The 24,268-nt window shown below is 36.4% G+C and overlaps 1 protein-coding gene across 2 annotated transcripts; it reads left to right on the top strand.

Annotated features, from left to right (window-relative positions):
• The first annotated feature begins 3,193 nt into the window (after positions 1-3,193).
• Positions 3,194-24,268, top strand: ZNF507 (zinc finger protein 507). 2 transcript variants are annotated; one of them, XM_014942491.1, is made up of 6 exons: positions 3,194-5,314; positions 6,404-6,509; positions 14,418-14,532; positions 16,787-16,891; positions 20,093-20,227; positions 20,362-24,268. In XM_014942491.1, the coding sequence occupies exons 1-6, from the start codon at positions 3,194-3,196 to the stop codon at positions 20,717-20,719; spliced, it is 2,940 nt and encodes a 979-aa protein (XP_014797977.1). In that variant the 3' UTR covers positions 20,720-24,268. The 2 variants fall into 2 exon arrangements, with proteins under 2 accessions (XP_014797977.1, XP_014797978.1); XM_014942492.1 differs by lacking the exon at positions 16,787-16,891.

Below are 24,268 nucleotides of genomic sequence, written 5' to 3'. Positions count from 1 at the left end.
GCCGCAGCCCATGTGCCGAGCCGCCGGCGGCTGCAGCTCCTGGCGGAGCCTCCCCCGGGCCGGGCCCACGCCGCCGCCGCCGCCTTCCTCCCCTGCCCTGCGCACCGCAGCGGGACGGCTCCTCGCTCACCCCGCGGCGCTGGGCCCGCTGCTGGAGGGCCGCGGCTGCGGCACCTGCGCGATTTATGTCTCCCGGGGAGGGGCGGCCGGCGGAGGGCAGGGAAGGGCAGGGGGGGGTTCCGCTGTCCCGGGGCGGCGGTGGGGAGCTGCTGCTGCTGGTGGTGGAATTTCCCTGCCCGCAGGAGCCCGCGGTGTGACCAGACCGGCCTCAGCGGTTGTGCCAAGCCGCGGTTGGCTTTTCCTAGCCCCGGGGGTTATTTCTGCCCGTCTCGGCCGCGCCGCCCCCGCGGGAGGGTGGAACGGGCAGTTCCAGCCCGGAGGCGCTTCCCTCTGTTCCCGATCTTCCCCTTCGGGCCCCTCTGTCATCCCCGGACCCCGCGTTGGAACGGGGTGGGCTGTGTCGGGTGCGCGCCGCCGGCAGAGCCATCTGCCCGGCTGAAGTTTTAACGTCACGGGGAGATTGAATCATCTTTGTGCTCAGTGAAAGCGATGTAGTTACTAAATCCCTGATATTTGTGTACAGTTCTTATCCCTCTGACGACTAAAGTCTGCAGCAGCAAGCGTTAAACTTACTCTGAGCAGAGAATGACATAACACATACATACCCATCTGGTAACCTTCATGGGCTACAAGCATCCCAAAGCAGTAGCCCTGACAGCACTCCCCTTCTTTTCATTTTTGACATAGCAGTAGGATGTGGCAGCCCATTTCTTTTATGGTCTGCCTAGGATCTTTCCTCGTAGTTTCTATGCTGCTTTCAGATGAAAAAGGAAAGGGAAATGTTTTGCTATTTAGCGTTACTTACAAAGTTTTAAATGTACCAAGTATAATTTAAAAGTAGCGCCTTGTGCTTATAATTTTCCTTAACTTATTCTCAAATTGAAAATATTTCAAGTAGACATTATTCCCTTGAGCACTTCATGTAATGTTAAATCTGCTTTCAGGGGGAAAAGCGCTTTTTTTTTTTACTTTTCGTAATGGTTTTTAAACATATTACAGCAAGTATGAAACAAACGGCAAAGTATTTTTGTAGAACTAAATAGGATGGTTTTCAAATAATAACCTTAAACTTCTTTTAAGTTAATATATAATTGGAGATATTACATGAAAGAGGTATAATTTTTCCTAGCCACATAGACAAGAGTTAGTCATTCAATATACTGTGCCAAACACATAATAGAAATAGAAGCAGAAAATGCACATCAAGACATCTACTGGTTTATATTGAAAAAGTTACAATCCTTGGATTATTTAGTTTAATAGTAACTCTGTGAATACATACATTGATTCCTGTTAATAAGATTATACTGAACTTGAATGAAATAAGCAGGCTCTTTGGTATACTTGTATGTAAAATGATACTTTTTTGTTTTAAAGTTTTTTTGGTTCTGTCTCCTACAATTGATCTACTATTGCAGTGCAGTTTTGATTGTTTTTAATCTGGTTACATAGATCCAGCTAAAGGCATAAGGCCTTAAGTAGCATAGTTTTCTAGTTATCATGGATCCAACTGCCCTATGGCTTTATTTGTATTTTATTAATTTTTCAATTTTAGTGCAGATTTTAGCCATTACCAAGTAAATATTCTTCAAACTAACACTGAAAAATGCTAACATTGAAGAAAATAATTTCATCGTTCTTAATGATTCAGAATTGACAAATATTGCTGCATTTTCAACTTGAAATATTTTACATGAGAATATGAAGTGTGAATGATACTAACATTGCTTATATTGATAGTTTTGATTGTAAATTGAATAGCAAACAACAGTAACTTGAGTAGTTCTGCCCAGAATTTTTCTACAGTGGGAAAGGGGCACCACCAAACCCACCCTGATGTGTCTGTTTGTTATACTGTTGTATACTAAATCCATAAGTAGAAAAGAGTGGATTTCGTGAGTCTTTAGGACCAGTTCTGGAAGTTCCAGATTGGCCTGTGTATCTTTTTTTGCAAAAAAATCCCCAACAAACACGAATGAAAGAACTTGGGATACATTTTCAAGGATGACTGATAAAAGAAGTATCTGGCACTTCTTTATATTATAAATTTTACATATAGTATATAAAAACACATATTGTGTATAAAATATACGTGTGTTTATATAGCGGAACTTGAATAGGTTCTTTTTAGACAGTGTTTCAGAAGTAAATTTCACTGTAAGACTTTCTGTCCGGCTTCTCCACCCCTCACCCTGCAGCTTTGCCCACATCACAAAGTATGTTTTCATGTAAATTTATACATATTGACTTCTCATTTAACCTCCAACAGTACCACATTATTGCCTGTGGTTTATGGTTACATATGTTTAAAGGAAGTGGAAACAGCTATTGCCTTTAGCTTTCCCTCAAAACAGAAAAAAATTACTCTTTATAACTTTAGTACCAATTGATTTTCCTTACAAGTAAGGAATTGTAGAAAAAGCTACAATTAGTATTTTTTCTAGAAAATTACATTTATAATAAGAAGCGTGATTTGACATTTGGATGGTCTTTAATATAGTCACAGCGAAATGACTAATACAAGTAAATACCAGAATTACTTTCCTTTCCTAACATTTCAAGGAAAAAAAATAAACCTTATTTTTGTAAATTATGTTCTTGCAAATTACCATTTGCTGTAGGAGACATCGGTGTTTCAGAATAATTATGGTAGGAATACATTTTCATATCGTATCATGGGTTTTAAATATAAATATGCCATTTACTATTGATTGGTATATTTAAGTGTCTAGCACTCAAGTCCATAGCCCTTGTAAAGGAAAAGACAATAGCTGTTACAGTGCTAATCAGCCTACACTTGAAAAATATTTATCTTGCCCAGCCTGCAGGCCAACAGTTGCAGGCACCCTTGGAATTATTCTGTCCAGCTGTATTGAATAGCACCTACACTATCCACTAAACGTCCTCAAAATCTTTAGCTATTTATATAGTCATTCTGAAAGGTTTTATAAAGTTAGTGGCATTAGGCTTCCACATATAGTAGAGGGAGAAATCTAAATAGGACTGGGTTGTAATTTTAGCATTGTACATGTATACATTTTAATATTTTATAAAACCTTTTCTCCTAGGTATTATGGAAGAAGGAAGCAGCGTTGCAGTATTGATGCCAAATATTGGGGAACAGGAAGCTGTGTTGATTTCTGAAACGCTCATTGGCCCAACACTGCAGACCAGTGAAGATCAGAGAAAATGCAAGACTGATCCACTAATCCATGTTATCCAGAAACTGAGCAAAATAGTTGAGAGTGAGAAGTCACAAAGATGCCTTTTAATAGGGAAAAAACGTTCCCATCCTAATGCTTCTGCCCAGTCCTTTGACACAGATGATCTTTGTGAAATCCCAGCTAAAGCAATTGAGCTATCTGTTATTGCTACTAAAAAGACTGAAGAGTTACAAGCAGATTATTTTGTGACTGAATGTCTTCCACAAAGCAAAAAAAAGGTGACGTGCTACCAGTGTAGTCTATGTAAGTTTCTGTCACCTTCTCTCTTAACACTACAAGAACATATAAAACAACATGGGCAGAAAAACGAAGTGATATTAATGTGCTCAGAATGTCATTTTGCTTCTAAAAGCCAAGAAGAACTTGAATCCCACTTCCAAAATTACCATGAGAACGATGGTAAAAATAGCATCCAGACAAAAGCACAGCAATGTGTAAACGTCGCTAGTTCATTTTTGCAAGGGCCATTGGAAGGAAATGTCAAATCAGGGACTGATCAGCCAGGAAATCTGGAGTGTAAAGACAGAACTCAATCTACCCGTACGCCTGAAATGGGCAGGAGAAAATGGTATACTTATGAGCAGTATGGCATGTACCGGTGTTTAATTTGTCGGTACACCTGCGGTCAGCAAAGGATGTTGAAAACTCACGCTTGGAAGCATGCGGGTGAGGTTGATTGCTCCTATCCTATCTTTGAGGAAGAAAATGAAACTGCCAACTTGTCAGAGATGGTTGTAACTCACACACCTCACAGCGTGGATACAGTTGTTCTTTCTTTGGAAAACAATGAACTCGATATCCATAGTGAGCCTTCTCTTCAGCTTCAGATTTGCAATTCTGAGCAAGTGCCAGGCAAATTGCCAGTAGGAACAAATATAAAAGAGGAAGAGATGTTAAGTCAGTCTGTAGTGCATTCTCCTACTACAGAGGTTTTAGAGGAGACTGTTTCAGATACAGAACAGGATAATATGATAGCTGACAGCCTACTTTCATCAGCACAGAAAATCATTAATTGTAGTCCAAATAAAAAGGGTCACGTTAATGTAATAGTAGAGCTTTTGCCAGGTGCTGAAGAAAGTGTCTTACAAAAGCCTTTCTTGATGAACACTGACATTGAAACAGAAAAAAAATTAATTTCAGAGGAGTCTCGTGTTACCTGTGAAGAACGTGATGAAGTTTATCATTCAGATGAAATCCAAGAAGTAATAATAGGATGGAATAATGCTGAGAAGAAAGACAATGAATTAAGCTCTAATAAAAATGTAACAACTGATGAAAATGCACCTCCTGTACGAAGAAGGACAAATTCGGAGTCTTTACGTCTGCACTCGTTAGCTGCAGAAGCTCTTGTTACCATGCCTATCAGAGCTGCAGAGCTAACGAGGTCTGGCTTCAGGACTCTGACTGGGGAAGACGCTGCAGGTGCAGGGCAGGGGGAAGCTGATGGCCCACGCGTGACTCATTCTAAAGTGGTGTCCTCACTTAAGAATTCTTCAGAGGAGTTTAGCAGCTTAAACCAAAGTGAATGTGCAATAGTCGAGATACAGAAGGAAAGGCCAGATTTATCAGAAGCACCAATTAAAATGGGCATCAGTATGTCACTGCTCACTGTCATTGAAAAACTGAAGGAGAGGACAGATCAGAACGCTTCTGATGATGACATTTTGAAAGAGTTACAAGACAACGCACAATGCCAAAATGCAAATGATGCAAATATTCCTGGAAGTAACCTAGTAGAATATATACCTAACGTAGAGCGACCCTACCGGTGCCGCCTCTGCCATTATAGCAGCGGTAATAAGGGGTACATCAAACAACACCTGAGAGTCCACCGTCAGAGGCAGCCATACCAGTGTCCTATCTGTGAACACATCGCTGACGATAGTAAGGATTTAGAGAGCCACATGATCAACCACTGCAAAACAAGAATGTATCAGTGCAAGCAATGTGAAGAATCCTTTCATTATAAGGTAAAGTCCTTTCCTGTACCTGTCTATAATAGCTAAATAACTTATTTTGCTGCTTTTCTTTACTAACGGTTCTTTCTAACTGAAGTCCGTCTGACATCCTGGCTTCATTGTCACTACAACTGGGGATTATTGCCAGCAGCCCTTTCCAAATATACAATTCAGCTAAAATTATTCTGCTTTACCTACTGAAATTAACTTGCTTCCTCACATAAGTTATTTTCCTGAGAACCATCTTAGGGGCATATTAATATCATGTTGTTTTTCTGCCCACGTGTAGCAACTACTAGAAAAATGGAAGCATCAGATAACTTAATAGTTGAAACTTTAAACAGATGCTCAAACATGCCCGCTAGTTATAAGTGTTTTCTACTGTTGTTGTGTTGGGCTGGATGTTCTGTAGAACTTAGATCTGAAAGATTACACACCAGAATAAGGTACTTCTGCCATTTTTATAATCACTGTTTTCAGCATTAGTGCTGGTGAGTGTGTTCCTGTGTACTCAGTTCAGTACTCAGGAATATAGAATGGATAGCATCAGTATCTACCTGTACAACTGAAATGCTTGCAGGCAATGGTAGTGGAAAGTTTCCCATATTTACTGTTGTTTAGTCCTACTATGAAAAAATGTACAGGTAGGGTAGCAAAAGGCTGCTCTCTCCATTTTCCTCCCCAAGCAAGTAGAAATAGGTATAACATATTCTTAAGTCACTAGGCAATATGAAAATTGAGTCAGTTTTCACACAAACCACCCTCTAACCTCTAATCTAATACTGTTTTTGGAGTATAACAATTCTGGAGGAAGAACTGTTTGCCACTTTTCTGTGGGAGCGGGGGAAGAAGGAAATTTATTTTCTAAATAAACAGAAATCGTATAATCTCAGTCACTCATCAATCCTTTATGTTATTAATGTAATTTACTTTGTTTTGTTTAATAAAATTATCTGAGGCATAATCTGCATATATGTTAACGTACATTTTATAGCAGCTGTCATTAAAACTTGAGTAACAATGTCACACATTATTGCAAAATTTTAAGTGACCAGTGTATGTTTATAATGTATATTTAAATGTGGAAAATTGCTTTTTCAGAGCCAACTGCGAAATCATGAAAGAGAACAACACAGTCTTCCAGACATCTTTTCAACAGCTACATCGAACAAACTAATAGTTTCCAATGAAGTAGATGAAAGAGAAGGTACTGTTTATATTTACACTTAGAATTACAAAAAGTCACTCATAACATTACTTCTGTTTGCTATATTTGTATAAAATAGGTCTTAAGATCTCATTCAGGCTGAAATGTTTTCATGCCTGTTCATAACAGAATCACAGAATCTTCATGGTTGGAAGGGACCTTTGAGATCATCGAGCCAACCAAAAAAAAAAAAAAACCAAACCAAAAAAACCCCCCCACATAACCTTAACTATATGTTCTTTTCAGTGTGAAAACTTACTACAGTCAGTTTTGAGATATCTTAGTGGCATTTATTGGTAGGTAAGACATTTTTCATCCCTGTAATTGGACCTTGTGTTCATTCTTATAAAAATAATTGGTATGGAGTATTACTCTGAATTTTTAAGGGAAAAAAATCTTTTTTTCCTTCAGCAGCTACAGTATTTTCTGAATCACCTACGGTAAACAAAATAAAGCCTTTTTCAAACTCACTGTGGTAATGTAGTTTGCTGTCAGCATATACATACAATACTGTCCATTCTGCATTTAGAAAATTCTATTTAGTGATGGTAGTGTCCAAAATGAGTCATTTGTTTTAGCCCTAGAGAGGCAAACATAAGGCATTCTAAAAACGCAACCTGTATCTATAATAGTTGCCGGGGTAACAGTAGGTATGCATTTTCTAAATGTTTGTTTAACTGTGTATCTGCTTATAATTGAATAGTGTTTGTTTTAAAAACAGCAACAAAACCCAAACCCTTGATTTGTTAAGGTAGTGAAATAGGGGAAAAATAGCCAAATTTTGAAGTTTAGGAGAAAATGTCTTAAAATCCTTTGAGTATCTGGGAGGCCCAATATTTATTATTGCAACTTGAATGCATCCTCTTCTCTGGGGAGTTAAAAGTTCTTGTAAATATTTACAGCATTTTTATTCTGAAGGCAACACTGAAATTATTAGTATTTTGCAATATTGAAGCATTGTGGAAAAATACTGGTAATTATATCACCTCTGAAAAACTGTTGGCTGAAGTATTTCCATTATGTGCACATAGCTCCCTTCTGTCCTAACTGTGGTCTCTTCTTTGTTTAAATAGCAAAACGTACACTATAATATTACTTAGACTGCAGTTAAAATTTCTGTGTTCTACTCTCGCCGCTACAGCTGATCAGTGAGTGTGCAAGTAATCATTGACATCGATCCAACTACTTGTGAAAAAAGGTTCTAACCAGCACGAGCCAGGGTGGACGGCTTGAACCATTAATGATTTGACGTGGTACATGTTAGAATAAAATGAAATCCTCAACTCTAGACTTCTGTTAATTCATGCTGCCTCTTTTCCTGGCTTTCAGTGTATAAGTTAGAAACATGAAAGTTAATTAACTTCATCACCCTTAGGTAAAATGACCCTTCCTTTCTCTTTTGTACTCTCATCAGTGTAGAAAGTATTTCGATTCAGGGAACTGCTGTGTGGTGCTTACTACATCTCTTAAGACCTAAGCTTGAGAGAGCCATCTGAAGTCAGGGGGAGGCAGAAGAAAGGCTAGAGAGGGTCTGCTGGAGTGGGAATGATCCCTCTTCAGTAGGTTTATTTTTTTCTTCTTTCAGAAGAAATAGCATAAAAGTTTTAATGGGAGTGATAGGAAATAAAATATTGTTAGTTTAGCTGGTTCCAAATATCTGTGAGCACAGCTTGGACTGTTACTTCTGACAATGTTTTGTTTCTTCTAAAACAAGATTTCTAAAGAGGGCACAATAAAAGAATAACTACCTTGTCTGTGGGAGCGGGGGAAGAAGGAAATTTATTTTCTAAATAAACAGAAATCGTATAATCTCAGTCACTCATCAATCCTTTATGTTATTAATGTAATTTACTTTGTTTTGTTTAATAAAATTATCTGAGGCATAATCTGCATATATGTTAACGTACATTTTATAGCAGCTGTCATTAAAACTTGAGTAACAATGTCACACATTATTGCAAAATTTTAAGTGACCAGTGTATGTTTATAATGTATATTTAAATGTGGAAAATTGCTTTTTCAGAGCCAACTGCGAAATCATGAAAGAGAACAACACAGTCTTCCAGACATCTTTTCAACAGCTACATCGAACAAACTAATAGTTTCCAATGAAGTAGATGAAAGAGAAGGTACTGTTTATATTTACACTTAGAATTACAAAAAGTCACTCATAACATTACTTCTGTTTGCTATATTTGTATAAAATAGGTCTTAAGATCTCATTCAGGCTGAAATGTTTTCATGCCTGTTCATAACAGAATCACAGAATCTTCATGGTTGGAAGGGACCTTTGAGATCATCGAGCCAACCAAAAAAAAAAAAAAACCAAACCAAAAAAACCCCCCCACATAACCTTAACTATATGTTCTTTTCAGTGTGAAAACTTACTACAGTCAGTTTTGAGATATCTTAGTGGCATTTATTGGTAGGTAAGACATTTTTCATCCCTGTAATTGGACCTTGTGTTCATTCTTATAAAAATAATTGGTATGGAGTATTACTCTGAATTTTTAAGGGAAAAAAATCTTTTTTTCCTTCAGCAGCTACAGTATTTTCTGAATCACCTACGGTAAACAAAATAAAGCCTTTTTCAAACTCACTGTGGTAATGTAGTTTGCTGTCAGCATATACATACAATACTGTCCATTCTGCATTTAGAAAATTCTATTTAGTGATGGTAGTGTCCAAAATGAGTCATTTGTTTTAGCCCTAGAGAGGCAAACATAAGGCATTCTAAAAACGCAACCTGTATCTATAATAGTTGCCGGGGTAACAGTAGGTATGCATTTTCTAAATGTTTGTTTAACTGTGTATCTGCTTATAATTGAATAGTGTTTGTTTTAAAAACAGCAACAAAACCCAAACCCTTGATTTGTTAAGGTAGTGAAATAGGGGAAAAATAGCCAAATTTTGAAGTTTAGGAGAAAATGTCTTAAAATCCTTTGAGTATCTGGGAGGCCCAATATTTATTATTGCAACTTGAATGCATCCTCTTCTCTGGGGAGTTAAAAGTTCTTGTAAATATTTACAGCATTTTTATTCTGAAGGCAACACTGAAATTATTAGTATTTTGCAATATTGAAGCATTGTGGAAAAATACTGGTAATTATATCACCTCTGAAAAACTGTTGGCTGAAGTATTTCCATTATGTGCACATAGCTCCCTTCTGTCCTAACTGTGGTCTCTTCTTTGTTTAAATAGCAAAACGTACACTATAATATTACTTAGACTGCAGTTAAAATTTCTGTGTTCTACTCTCGCCGCTACAGCTGATCAGTGAGTGTGCAAGTAATCATTGACATCGATCCAACTACTTGTGAAAAAAGGTTCTAACCAGCACGAGCCAGGGTGGACGGCTTGAACCATTAATGATTTGACGTGGTACATGTTAGAATAAAATGAAATCCTCAACTCTAGACTTCTGTTAATTCATGCTGCCTCTTTTCCTGGCTTTCAGTGTATAAGTTAGAAACATGAAAGTTAATTAACTTCATCACCCTTAGGTAAAATGACCCTTCCTTTCTCTTTTGTACTCTCATCAGTGTAGAAAGTATTTCGATTCAGGGAACTGCTGTGTGGTGCTTACTACATCTCTTAAGACCTAAGCTTGAGACAGCCATCTGAAGTCAGGGGGAGGCAGAAGGTCCAGCAGACCTAGAGAGGGTCTGCTGGAAGTGGGAATGATCCCTCTTCAGTAGGTTTATTTTTTTCTTCTTTCAGAAGAAATAGCATAAAAGTTTTAATGGGAGTGATAGGAAATAAAATATTGTTAGTTTAGCTGGTTCCAAATATCTGTGAGCACAGCTTGGACTGTTACTTCTGACAATGTTTTGTTTCTTCTAAAACAAGATTTCTAAAGAGGGCACAATAAAAGAATAACTACCTTGTAATGCCTGAAACATGTCAGATTTGGGGAAATACTGTACCTTTTGAGCTGAAGTCCTGTTAAGGGGCCTGAAAATCAAGATGCCTATCTGCTTGCTTTTGAAAATAGTACATTTTAATACAGTGGTTTTAGAGTTTGTATTCTGATCTTGTAACTTAACTTCCATCACAGAGGAGCCCCTGTTGGAGAAAACTGCCTGCTTTCAATTTAATTACTTCAGAGATTTTTTAAAAAATATTTTTTGCTCATTATTATCTTATAAAAGTGTTACAGCCACGCACCTTAATTGATTGTTTACCCCACATAAAATTTAGTAGTGTGGCTTGAATGAAAACAGTTCTCCTTTTAAACTTTTATTAACTCGTACTCTGGAATGCTTAAATTATTTCAGAACCAATTTATAATCAAATTGCAACGCCACTGCAGTACAGCAATCTCTTGTCAAACAGATGTCATCTCTATAAAGCAACACAAAACAAAGAAGTTTATGGCATAGCATCTGTTTATGTGAAAGAGGCCTGAGCTGGAACAGTTTCATTTCTTGTTTATGAAATACTTAGTCCTAAAAGTCTCTTTATTCATCATGGTTGTACAATAAATTAAAAGGGAGCATTATGACACTGGATATGATCGGATTGTAAATGTCTAATAATGAAGGAATAGGGTAATAAGCAGCATTACAGGAGCACCTGTTACTGCTGCTAGAACAAAGATCTGTCATTTCCCTGTTCACTTTTAAGAGACCTGATATCCTCCATCCAGAAAGCAAAAAAGGCCCCAAACCCAAAAGAAATAAACCAGTAGGGCGTGGGGGACATAACTGCTGTTTTGCTACAGCCAGAGATTATATGATGTATTATAATTCATGTGCATTTTGTTGAAGGAATAAATATAAAGTAGTGATTGGTATAAATAATTGCTCCTAAGTGTGTGCTACTGGCTGGTTAGCCACTTATGCAATAGAAAATATGTTTGCATAACGCTTTAAAAATCTCATTAAATACTGTTTGTTTTAAGCTGCCTGCTCAATAAAATACCAAATTCGTAACAGAAAATACATTTGGAAGCAGTTTATTCTAAAGCTGCAGAATTTAAGATGGAAAATCCATCCAAGTAGAGCATGCAATAGCTCAACCTTCACACAACCCCTGCTCTCCCATAGATCTGCAGCCCAGTTAAGTGTCTTTGTATTCGAAGTCTTCTGCCTAAGTGTGCATTCATAAAAGAATAACTGTAGAACTATAAATTCCAAAGTCTTAAAGTATATGATTAAGATTATTTGGGTAATTTACATTAAAGGAAAAAAAACTTATGCATAATTTTTTTATATTTGGGTAATTTACATTAAAGGAAAAAAACCTTACGAATAATTTTTTTAAAGCTATATGAGCACATAGTAGGAAAAATTCTGATATATTTTGCTTTAAGGTTGCATTGCAGAGAGTTCACGTTCTATATTACTTCCATATTTTTTAATAAGAACACTAGAAGACTGAGCACTTTGTCATATTTTAAAGTAAAAAGTATAAAATAGTTTTTCTGTTATCCTGGTACACACCGAATTATTCAAATTTTATTGAGATTTAATCTTTTATCGAGATTACTATTTTATTTTGTATGACATACTATATATTCTTCAGAATAACCCTCAGGGGTTATCACCCCTACTTAATTACTTTGCATCTTGAACCGTAAGTGCTGGATTTTGGAGTGAAAGTTTAATTAGTGGTAATTTTCACTTACTGTTTAAGTTAGCTGTATTCCCTCACAATAATATCTCTAAAACTTTTTTTTGGGTATAATTCAGTGCCTACCTGTGTTAAAAAAAAAAAGTCAAAGTGAAATGTTGAACTTCCATTTTGGATGACTCATTCTACTGTTCCATTCTGCAATGTGTCCTTGAGAGAGTTTTACCCCAATGATTCTTAATTACTGCTTTGATAATGAAAAGATTCAGTCTGGGTTATTGGAGTCCAGCATCATCAAGAGGATACTCCAGAAAAAAATTATCTTTATAAAATCCATTCAGCATTTTGGACTCAGAACACAGACCTCTGTTTTCAAGATAAACTCAACAGTTCCTCCTGAGTTCAATCTGCTTCTCTCTTTCCTCGCTTCTTCAGCTAAAAAGAATTGGAATTCAGGAGTTGATAAAGGAGGGGGTTTCAGTCATTTTTTATTACTGCAAACTGGAAAGAATTTCATCCTATTTGGGCCTAAGCAGAGACGTGTTTAAAAAAAGTCTGCTTTCCATCTTTTTGGGCAGTCACTTACTTCAAATTTCCAGCTTGTCTCCCTTTTCAACCTGCAAGTCAAGCAGTGGCAGACAGACCCTCCCCTCAGTGTGACACGGACCTTCACTGCTCTTGACCTTGGCCAGCCTTAACAGAATTCTCCAGGATTCAGAGTAGAGGGATCCCCTTTGGGAAATCAGAACTTAAATTTTTCAGGGAGGGGAGTTATTTTTGGTTTGGGGAGGAGCTGGGAGGCCTGGGAAGTAGATCACCTGCTGATATTATCAGAGTTCTTAAGGTAGGATCTACTAAAAAACATCCAGCTAATACACCCTTTTCTGTTCCACCTAGGATCTTCTGGTGTATTCTACCAGTAGTAAACCCCTTCACGACAAAAACTAATGATTTGTTTGTGCTGGAGATGTGCCTCATGATAACCTTAGAGGTCCCTTCCAACCTAGATGATTCATATGAAGAGTTTCTGAAGTCTGTTCTTGCAAGATTTGAGCTTTCTTTTGTCTCCCACAGATTATTTATTGAATTGTATATTTATTTTGGTTTGGTGATGTACTTTAGTAATGGAGAAATTCTCCAAGGATCTCCATCAGAGTTTCTTCAAAGCCCATGTACGTAACAGAGTAATGGCTTGACTGTTCAGCCAGCTAATAAGAATTTGGTGTAAAGATAAAATGAACTTGAGCACCTTACTTTCACTTGGGGAAAAAAAAGAAAAAAAAAATGTAGAATTACTTAGGCTACTGAAGAGGTTATGAGTTTAGATGCAGAAGGAAAACTCTTTGAATTTAGTTTGATGTGTCTTTTGGCAGTAGTCCTGATTTAAACCACTCCAACCTTGGTGTTCCTTCATGTTTCTGCTGTTCCCTCATTTGGGGAGTGCACGAAGGCTGCATGATAGGCTGGAATAGGAAAGCTACCAGCATAAAAAAATACCATCCCTCTTCCCAAATGTTAATATTTTAACCCAAATCAGTTCAATTATTCAATGAGAGAGCAGGAATAGGGCTGTTTAAGTCTACACACCTACATCCCAAAAATATTTCAAAATGTGCACTTGCAGGCACAGGTTTTCCTGTGTTAAATTAGTCATTAGCCTTTGTCTCTGTCACCATTAATTTTTTAAGAGTCTCTTTCATTCTGGAAAGAAAAAGAATTTTTTGTTACAATTGCTTTTTAGTAATTTTGAGAAGTTCCAAATTATTTCTCACCACATCTGGTCAGTATCTACTTTTTTTATCATCTCAGAGCCTTCTGAAGGTGTGAGTGTATGTGGATGATAAAGGGGATTTAGATGCTTTGGGAGGCCTTTTGCTTTTCTTTTCTGTTTGCCAGTTGGAAACTTGTCCTTTCTCAATGCCCATCTTTTCCTTTGATTTGATTCATTCTGCAAAGCAGCGAAACTGCTGGGTTCAGCAGTTCCCTCATGTTATCACCTTTGCTGTAACACAGGATTTTAACCCAACTGCAGGGAGATTGGAAGAGTCTGCATGGAGAGAAAGAATGTGTTTTCCTAAAGTTTTAATAATTTCAGCAAATGGTAGGGTGAATACAGAACAGCATGGTAAATAAACTATACCTTTATTATCTCGATGTCCATTGCCATTTTGCTCCAGATACTTTTAAAATATTAAATATTTATAGGTATTTAAAAGTATTACTTTAAAATATTAATTCATGTTTCATAATTCAATTGTGCTGAAATTCAGTTCTGTCAACTTCCTACAATGCTGAATGCAACTCTCTAAAATAATGGATTTTGTTTCATACAGGAAATAAGTCTTCAGTTCAGAAACTGTATAGATGTGATGTATGTGACTACACAAGCACAACTTACGTTGGTGTACGAAATCATAGACGAATTCATAACTCAGATAAGCCATATAGGTAAGTGTCTCAATTATTGCTGACTCCATCTGCTTGGTTTACTTGTTTTAGCTAAAAAGGTTACTTAACTGCTCATACGATTTTGAAGATATTGTTAAAGAATTTCAATTACTGCAACTTTGAAGGGGCCACACTTGCTCTTTGCCTCAAACTGCATAATTAAGATTTGCTAACTTTTCCAGGATGCATCTTTCGCTCTAGCAGTCTACTGCTTGTTTTCATTTTGAAGCATTCAAATGTGGAAAGGGAAGTAATTACCTTGTAATATTGAATGTAGAGAAATGTATTATTACTATAGGCCAAACTCCTTGCACACTTAAGTTAATTTTGGATCTACTTTATTGCAAAGTGTTCTCCATTGACATATCACTGCTTTGCACATTGACTTCTACAGAGTGTGGCAAAATTCTGCCCTTTGTCTTGTCCCAGTCTCCTCATCTTTTTCACAGGTTTCAAACAATATTAACACACTCACTTAGGATAAGATTTTATAACTTTTCTACAAGAATGTTATATGGATTTATATAGAAACTTTGATATTTAAAATTACGTGTAATACTATAGCTCAGGTCCCCAGCAGAAAAATAAATCATGCATTTTTCTATTGGTTGCTGCATAAATTCCTGCAAATTCAATCTACGTTCATTCAGTGTGGATCTCTGTCCCTCTCTAGTGGCTAAAAAATAGATCTAAGTTAATAGAATTTTTGAGCTAATATAGTTCTATCTTTTTAATACAAATTCTGGAAACTCAACACCTTGAAATGCTGAGCTCAGCTAGGGACTTTCTCTTTTGGATAAACAAACCCAGAAGACATGTTGTCTTTTGATTTGTGCATTATGACAATGTCCCCTAACAGTAGCAAAAATTTGCAAAATGTTTGCTCAGAGAGAAAATGTGGAATACAAATAGATTTCTTTTTTTTCTCCTCAGAATCTTCTCTATTGCTGTTATTTATGACTTAGAGGGGTTGGAACAGCAGATACTGCAGAGTGTCTTGTACATGGTAGTTTTCTGAATTGGTGTTATCCAGCCTGTTTGATTTAGGAACCCTTGAAAATTTTCCAGTGGTGATACAGACTCCTGCATACTAAATTTAAGCCTACTGATCTGCCTTGTTTTTCAGATCTGCAGATCTGGTAGGATACTTAAGCCACAACCTGAAAACCACAAATACCAAGTATCTATGGTATTTCTCCTTCTGAAACATGCATTATTGAAGCCTTTCATAGTATCAGATGGCAACCTGCTATATTGCTGCCATTTTTATGGCTTAAAATGTATTATATTATTTACTTGACAAAAAATGCTGGAAATTAAACTGTATAGCCTCTAATTATGCACTTTGTAGATTTCATACCTTCGAGATTTTAATACTGCACAATTAGGTCCTTTCAAAAAGAAAGTGAGTAATCTCAAGTCAGGTATCCTGCAGTCTCAAACTGTTTCACACTATAGACCAGACTTAGTAAATACTGGACATTTTACCATTTCAAAAAAAGAAACAACTGAAGTCCTAACAAATATGTAGGGGCTTAGCTGAGCTTGATGGCTTCTGTTTCAGTATGTTATACAGAGGAAGCTTGTGCGGTAGTATATTGATATTTATGAATAGCACAGTACTTTGTGTAATAAATCCAGGGATCTAAACCTAAATGCAGGCTGTTTTATGTATTGTTTTTATACAAAGATATTGTGATGGAAGTAACAAAAACAAGAATTCAGACAGCACGACATGACACGCTTCTTTTAGGGCACTTGACTCTAAATGTGTTGGTCTTGTCTCTATTTCAGGTATAGTGCTCTGAAACTTAGACATTTTACTACTAAATAGATAGTTTGGCTTTTAAAATGTCATGAGAAATATGGCTGTTGCATTAAGTAGAACACACATTCTTGAGGAACAAGATTCATTTCTACATAGACTGTGTTTCCTGTAGCTCTTGCCATCCTGTTCTGCCTTTGTGTAACAGAGCTGAGCAACTTGCACAGGGCTGCATCCGTTCACATGCATCCACGTCTCCCTTGGAGTTCACAATGCTTACCAACTGCAGTAGAGGTGCACAAGGTAGACATCCAGAAAGGAACATAGTCCATATGCCTAGAAATTACTGTGATCACTTGTACATCAGTAAATATTGTTAGTCTCTAACTGTAGTCTTTCCAGATACCTTTGCTTTCTCGTAGATTTTTATTTCTGGAGTAGCGTTAGCAGTTAATTGTCAGATTAGTTTACTTCTTGTTGTCTCTTTAGATGTCGAGTATGTGACTTCGCCACCACAAATATGAATAGCTTGAAATGCCATATGAGGCGCCACCCCCAGGAGCATCAGGCAGTGCAGCTAATGGAACAGTACAAGTATGTAACAGTTCTAATTTAGCAAAAAGCTGTGATAGTAGTGATTTTGTTACATTAAGGTACAAAGCAGAGTTCAGATTCTATTCTTTTCCCTCCTAGATTTATTCTTTGTTCCAGTGACGTTTTTTGAGAGACAGAAAGAGATTTGATGTAGCATTCCCAGGTGATGTTTATGCTAATTAAACATGTCTATGACCTCCCTCTGGTACAGTATTCAGCTTTTTCTTTCCAGAATGAGGTGGTTGCCTATAAACTGCCTATTGCAAGTAGTTTCTGGACTGTGTTAATTACCAAAGCATGTCTGGAATTGTTTGGGAGCATGTGTGTGCCAGAACCATGCCAGGGGCACTTCTAACATTTAACATTATGGATTGTTAAATTCCACTACCCAGGAATGTTCTCTGGCTTTGTTTAATATCCTAGTGTAGGCAAAGCCTTTGCATATACACGTTAGAGTCCAGGCTGGCATCACACTGCCCTAGTTAAGAATTAGTATGAATAGTTATTTTGTTTAAGTGAGGCGTGTCCTTTATAGTCTTTCCATAGATGTGTTTGTTTCATATATGTATATCTATATGAGAAAGTTCACACAAATGTGTGCAATTGTTTGCTACTAATTTACAACAAAAAATAAAAACTGGGAAAGGAAAGAAAATCAGGACTATTCTGAACATTTCTTAGTGGAAGATTTAAAAGGCAATAGGAAGAATCCAAATAAAGCACATTCACATAAGGCTATCTTCTCAAGAAAATCTGTTTCTACAACTTCAAAGTCCTCCCACTGTCCCACTGCAGGTTTTTTTTCCCCAAAAATGTTCTTAGTAAGTTCTATTTGCTTTGATTTCATAGTTCATACAGTATTGCTGAGTGCTCTTAGGAATACGCAAAGATTACTGAAAATCTCACACTTTGGTCCCTATGTCTCCAAGGAAATACACTATCAAAAGCTGCAAGATAATTGTTTCCTCAGTAGATCAATTTAGGATACACTGGAACAGTAAAGTTAAATAATTCAACATAGGTCAACCATTGGGCAAATCATGCTATAGAATTAAAAGGGTTCTACTGCTAAACTCAATGGTTAAGTAATTTTGCTTCTCTGGAAATATCTTGCATATACTGTAACTATACATTATCTATATGATCATAAAGTGTAATGCATCAGGCTAAAAGCTGTTGAGTTGCTCTGTCTTTGATTTGAACTGTATGCTAAAGCAGTCAGCAGCATTTGGCTCATGATACTGTTCTCAGCAAAGTAAATCTGATTAGTAAATCACCTGAGTAAATTAATGTGCTTCAGAAAATGAGATTGTAATTAAAAGGGGATAAAAACAAACACTGAACTGTTGCTTTAACTGCTGTGTTACCAACCCACTGACCAAGCTGTGCTGGCACAGAAAAATCATATATATATTAAGACTAGTGGGATACATTGCATATAGAATGAATTAAGATTATTTTTTGATCTTCATGTTTTGCAAAAAAAAAATTGGCCTGATTTTATCTGTAAATTAACTATAAGGTCTGCCTTTTATCTTGATTTTAATGATGCCATTATTTTATTAAAGCCTTATTGGAAATATTAAGATTCTCAACCTGAGAGTGAACTTGCCTATATTTGAAAGCATCCATTTTCTTTATAAGGCTTCAAATTAAAAGGACAAGAGAAAAATAGGATAGTACATTCCAAATCAAGTAATAGAGAAAAGTGAGCTAGAAGGACATGCCTCTTGTTCCTCAGCAGGATAGAATTATCTTGCTACATAAGCAAGGTAATGTACCATGCTGTCACCTAACTTGAGAGATTTTTGCTGTACTCCACATCTTCTGCTGAGCAGAAATAGTTTCCTGTATGTGATTATTTGCAAGGCATTTAAGGACTATATCCTACTGTCATTAACAGAAGTGGTAAAGCCTTCCTGAATTGTAGTGTGCAACATGGTTTTATATAGGCCTTCTTGCGTTTCCAGGTTATATTTCTGAAAAGGTCTTAAAAATGTACAAAAACTTACTGGTATAGTAGTAATTTTAACAGACTTGTCATAGTGTAACATATCAGGATCACATTGCTTGAGCAGAAAACATCTTGCTCCAATTGAGGAATGAGATAATGAGATGCATTCCTAGCTATAATTTATTAGAACAAGGTCACCTGCCATTGATCCTGGTCTTTTCCATGTGATTTGAGAAACTGAAGACTTCCAAAGTAGCAGGTAGCAAGTAGGTTCCTCATCCAGAAGACAAGGAGCTGTGTCGTCTTTACCATGAGTGGTGGTGTTCTGCTCTGGAGTGATGTCGTGCAGTATCACTCACCTCCTTGATGAGTAATCTATCATTATCATTAGAGATGACTAATTTATCATCTTAGAAAACACTTGTTAAAAAACCTCCTCTCTGTTGTATATTCATGCATGAAAAAAGTCCTATGGGATTTGATCAGTCTTGGGTTATTTGTGTCTAAATATACACTACATCTCTACATAAATAGGATTTATTCTTCAAGGTTTTGTTCTTTATTGTATAAGACAATGTTTTACAGGGAAATAGAAAATTTAGTTTTGTGGTACCCTAGCTCAAAGTTGTCACCTGTCTCAATCTGTGAATATATTAAAAATCTTGACTGGACACTGCCCTTGGCAACCTGCTGTAGCTGGTCCTGCTTGAGCAGGTGGATTGGATGAGGTGATCTCAAGTGGTCCCTTCCAACTTCAACAATTCTGTGATCTTTAAATAAACTAATATATGCTACACCAGGAAAGACACTATTAGTTCAGTTACAATTATCAGTACTAATTACACAGCTCCTGCTTGGTTCAGAGCAACGGCAAAGAGGGCTCACTATCTGCCTGCCCGATACCTCACTGATGTACTCCATGTTTCTGCAGTCATCAGAACTATTGCATTTTTGTAGTATTTAAAAAGTTTTAGCAGGCCAAACAGGTAATATTTAATTCAGTTGTTTTAGAAGTAGGGAAAGGCAAATTTAAAAATTCTCAGACCCTAAAAATAGTCTTAAATTTCAGGATGAAACTTTGCAAACTAACTTGACCTTGTTATGAAACTGAAAAGGGGGACCAAGAAGAGGATTGACATGTTTCTGTCTGTTTACTCATCCTTTTGGAAGAGCTAATCCATTACTAAACTAATAAAATTTAACTTCTAAATGTTTCTATTTGTCCTTGTCCACTTTTCTTGCCCTAGATGTTCTCTCTGTGGATATGTATGTAGCCATCCTCCATCCCTGAAGTCCCACATGTGGAAACATGCAAGTGACCAAAATTATAACTATGAGCAAGTGAACAAGGCTATTAATGATGCAATTTCGCAAAGCAGCAGGTATGTCTGATTTACTTTCAAGCCCCATCATCTAGAATTCTCAGAGGACCCAACTCTGATCCAAAATAAAGTTCCCATCAAAAAGCAACAACTGTATGTTTTGATATTTGTTTTGTTTTTTATTACTATTTCAGGTTTCAAGGGCAGCTTCCTGACAAAACCTTATTAGAAGGCACAGATGAAAGTACAGTATCTATACTAGGAAACACAGACAACTTGGTGTCTTTCACAGAGTCTATTAACCAGACTACAACTGAAATTTCAGGTTCTGATGAAAAACCTAACTTGATGAATACCTCATGCAGTTTTGAAAAGAACTCCACTCTGCCTCATCTTGGCACAGAATACTGTGTTCTTCTCTTCTGCTGCTGCATTTGTGGTTTTGAGTCTACCAACAAAGAAAATCTGCTTGATCATATGAAAGAACATGAGGGTGAAATCATAAACATCATTCTAAATAAGGACCACAGCACAACTCAGAGCACAAACTAGGTGAAGCAGAAAGTTAAAGAGAGGGTTTCCTAGAGTGAATGTTTTATTTCTTTGCTAATTTTTTGCCTGAGACACTTGCTAAAGAGAAGAATTGTAAGCAAAACTTGATTTTCCATCCTGAGTCCTTGTTTCAGTAGGAGTATAATATTTTAACCGGGGACTGATGAATCATTTAGGAGATGAATATAAGGAGTGGGGAATAGAATGATCCATTTTAACCTGTTATATCTCTGTACAGTGCCAAGAATGTAGGATTGATTTTTTTTCTTTTATTGTCAGGCACTAGTCAGTAATAATGCATTAGTACAGTACGTTAAAACCCAAAGGTATGGAAGCTTTGTATCAATTGAAAAGCTTTTTCTTCTTCCTCCCTCCTTGTTGTTGTTCCAAGTATTTCAGCAAAGAACTTTTTTACCCTCTCTTTTTAAACTGGCAACAGACAAGATAAAAATTTTATAATATGATCTCGTAATCCCCACTGCCTGGGTTCTGGAAGGCAGGGCGAGGGGAGGTGGGTGAGGGCATGCGTGTGCTTGCACGCACACGTAGGTGTTTCATTTTTCCCCATCTATTTTTAAGACTTTACAAACTCAAAGTCATCCTTCAACAAAGACTGCTATCCTTTCCATCGATTTAAAGCAGCGGGAGCTGAGGAGCCTCGAAGCATTTTGTTAATAACTATTTGATTGGATCCTAACTAAAAAAGTGCTATCTTTTGAACTGACAGTGTATAAAAGGTCCTTTATAATAACGACCTGCTGTTTCTTAGGGGTTTTCTTGACACATTCAGAAGAGCTATTTAAAAAAGAAAAAAGCTTATCATATGTCACTTTTAATTTGTGGTGATTACTTTGCAGTATGTATGAGCAATGTTTTTTAATGAGAACATGATACTAACAGTAATTGCCACAAAGAGATGTTGATTAAACCTATGTAGATTCCTAAAGATGTAGGTGAGCACAAAGTGGAATTTTGAGAAACGCCTACATGCTTTGGAGTTCTCTGAAATCCCATTGGCTGTCTAAATTTCCCATTTGTCTGGCAGAGCTGTAAGCGTAGAAATAATTCACTGAAAGATAAAGTAATCTTCCTATAGGAAATAATTTTTTTAAAAAAGGCAAACAATATTTTAAGGAAAAGGAAATTCATTGTTTGATTGGTTTTGGTTTTGTTTGTTTTTTTACAGTTACAGCAGTTTGCAGTAGAAGACATTCATCTATGTATCAGTTTGGAATACTATTATACTGGCTAATTATCTGGCAACTTTGTTGAGGTTATTTATAAATTTGGTTACTTAAACTGTTTGAAATACATTCTTCAATCAGGTGAAGTAGTAGCAATTCCAAAGAAGCCCTTTAGCAAGCAGATTTAAACTTCCTAGTTCTGGCACATATTTCTGCTTGTAATGAATGGCAGATGCACAGAAGGATCACATGGGGATGCAGTTACCTGATTTTTAGTAGCTCATTACTTAAAAAATTACTTACTCTTAGAAAAACAGTATTTTATGATTACTGTATATATTTCTGCTAGCCGAAATAAGCTACAACTGTAAATCTAAGAAGGTGGCATATGTAGTGTACAGTCTATTGTGCTATTGCTGACCAGAAGTGGCAAACAGGAAAAGAAAACAAGTCTTGTTACAACTTTATGAAGCAGCACAAAATCTGAAGGCCAGGCTAAAGGCACTAAGTACATTTGATGATTTTTGTTTCCAAGTGATTTCCTCAATTTGACTTGTTCTTTTGGGTTAAGTATCTGTTGCTTTGTTTATAAATCAGATAGAAGAAAGTACATATTTTACTTTAAAAATTGGTCAGAATATGTCAAAGCATTTTTGTGTCAGATATATGGAATATTTTAAAGACATATGTGAAGTAAGTATACATTATTTTCCGTAAAAAGTTATTTTTCATATTGCTACAGATGGATTTTACATTTGAAAAACATGATTTATTTAAATTATTTCAAATTCAGTTAGAGATAAACTTTTAATGGGATATTCATACTGTCTTACTGACACCAGTATTTTACCCTCAATATAGAATTCATGTGAAAATAGTACATTGTCTAGAATCTCTCTCAACTTTCTCATTCAGAGATCCCATTGTTGAAAAAATTAAAGGTACAACAAGATCCACAGTAATGCTAAACTACCAGCCTCTATTCATAGAAACAGTATTTTTCCACATCGTTATTTTTGTGTAAAAGGATAGTTATTTTAAAGTTGCTCAGCTAGTGAAAGATAAAAAGGTGAAAAGCTTGCGTTTATAAGCTAAGAAGGAGATGGCAATGAACCAAGACTTAAAAAGCAAGTAACCTTGAATCAAAATTAACAATTTTGGTGTATGTGCAAGCCACACTTGCAGCATTGAGTACAATGCACCAGGACACATTATAATGGGATTATAAGCAGGATGCACCTATTCACAGTTGTTCTTTGCCATCTTGTTGCTTTTTTCTTTTTGGCCATGTATTCCTATAAAATAGTAGAAAATTAGATGCCTCTGAAACCCATTATTAGTCCTAACAAATGCTGACAAATAATTCTTTCCAATATGCAGAGAGATAATTTTTTTTTTTTAACTGTCTTCATGCTGCTTGCTGTTAGTTACCCACTCACAATTCCCAGGGACTTTTATCAGAAGTTCTGCATGTGAAGTAATTACAGGCTTAGTTTTTCTGAAAGCAAATTATTCCTCAGGTTATCTGCTTTAGAAAGCATATGGTTGGCTTGGTTGCATGTTATGCAAGGGGTTTTAAGCACATCTCAAAGTCACTGACACTGCAGTCTTCCCCTTTCTTTAAGCTTTTACAATATTTTCAGATCATCTGTTACAGCACTATCAGATGATCAGCTATTCACTTGCTGTTTGTTTAAATTGGGTTTTATTCTGTAATATGAACAGTAACTTGCAGCTTCGTTTTAAATGCCTATACTTCTACTAAAGAGAAACTTTGTTCATGCTAGACTATACTGCTAAATAGGTGCATATTTCATCTTTCCGATTTACGCTTGGCCTGGAAAAATAGAGTGGGGTTCAGTCAGAGTTATTGTATTTTCCTCTTTCAGAAGCACTTATTTAATCATTTTAAAAAAAAATGTACAGTTGGTGCTCAAAGTAACATTTGTTAAGATATATTTAATAGAAATTTACATTTGCATTTGATATTCATGGACATGGGTACATGTATTTTTTTAAGAAAAGGTATTGTAACACTATGGCACTGCTTTTATAGCCAAAGTATAAAAAAAATTTAGAAAACTGACATGTAAAGACTGCAGTTAATTCTGATACTGTATCTTATGAAATAGGATGACTTTCATTTTATAAAATTATCCAGCACATTAAGCTGCATGCCTTAAGCTCTCTCTAGGATTGTGTTCCTGATAGACGACTGTTTGGAACTATGAAGCAAAGTCTGTAGTAGTACTTTAACTACCTTCTGAAATACTGTACAATGTTAGAATAATTTATTTTGCTTTACAGGAGTTTGTCACGTACTGACTTTAATATTGTATTTTGGTAATAAACTTTTTTTGTTAAA

This window comes from Calidris pugnax, unplaced genomic scaffold (genome assembly GCF_001431845.1).
Source record: "Calidris pugnax isolate Ruff unplaced genomic scaffold, ASM143184v1 scaffold28, whole genome shotgun sequence".
NCBI lineage: Eukaryota > Metazoa > Chordata > Aves > Charadriiformes > Scolopacidae > Calidris > Calidris pugnax.
The sequence above is the reverse complement of the archived record's forward strand: the minus strand, read 5'-3'. Positions and strand labels throughout refer to the sequence as shown.

Bases quoted from the DNA above. Each gene is read 5' to 3' on its own strand.
- ZNF507 (XM_014942491.1), top strand. From the start codon at position 3,194: ATGGAAGAAGGAAGCAGCGTTGCAGTATTGATGCCAAATATTGGGGAA. The intron at 6,510-14,417 runs GTACTGTTTATA...TGTTTCATACAG, and splicing joins TGAAGTAGATGAAAGAGAAG to GAAATAAGTCTTCAGTTCAG. The intron at 14,533-16,786 runs GTAAGTGTCTCA...TTGTCTCTTTAG, and splicing joins AACTCAGATAAGCCATATAG to ATGTCGAGTATGTGACTTCG.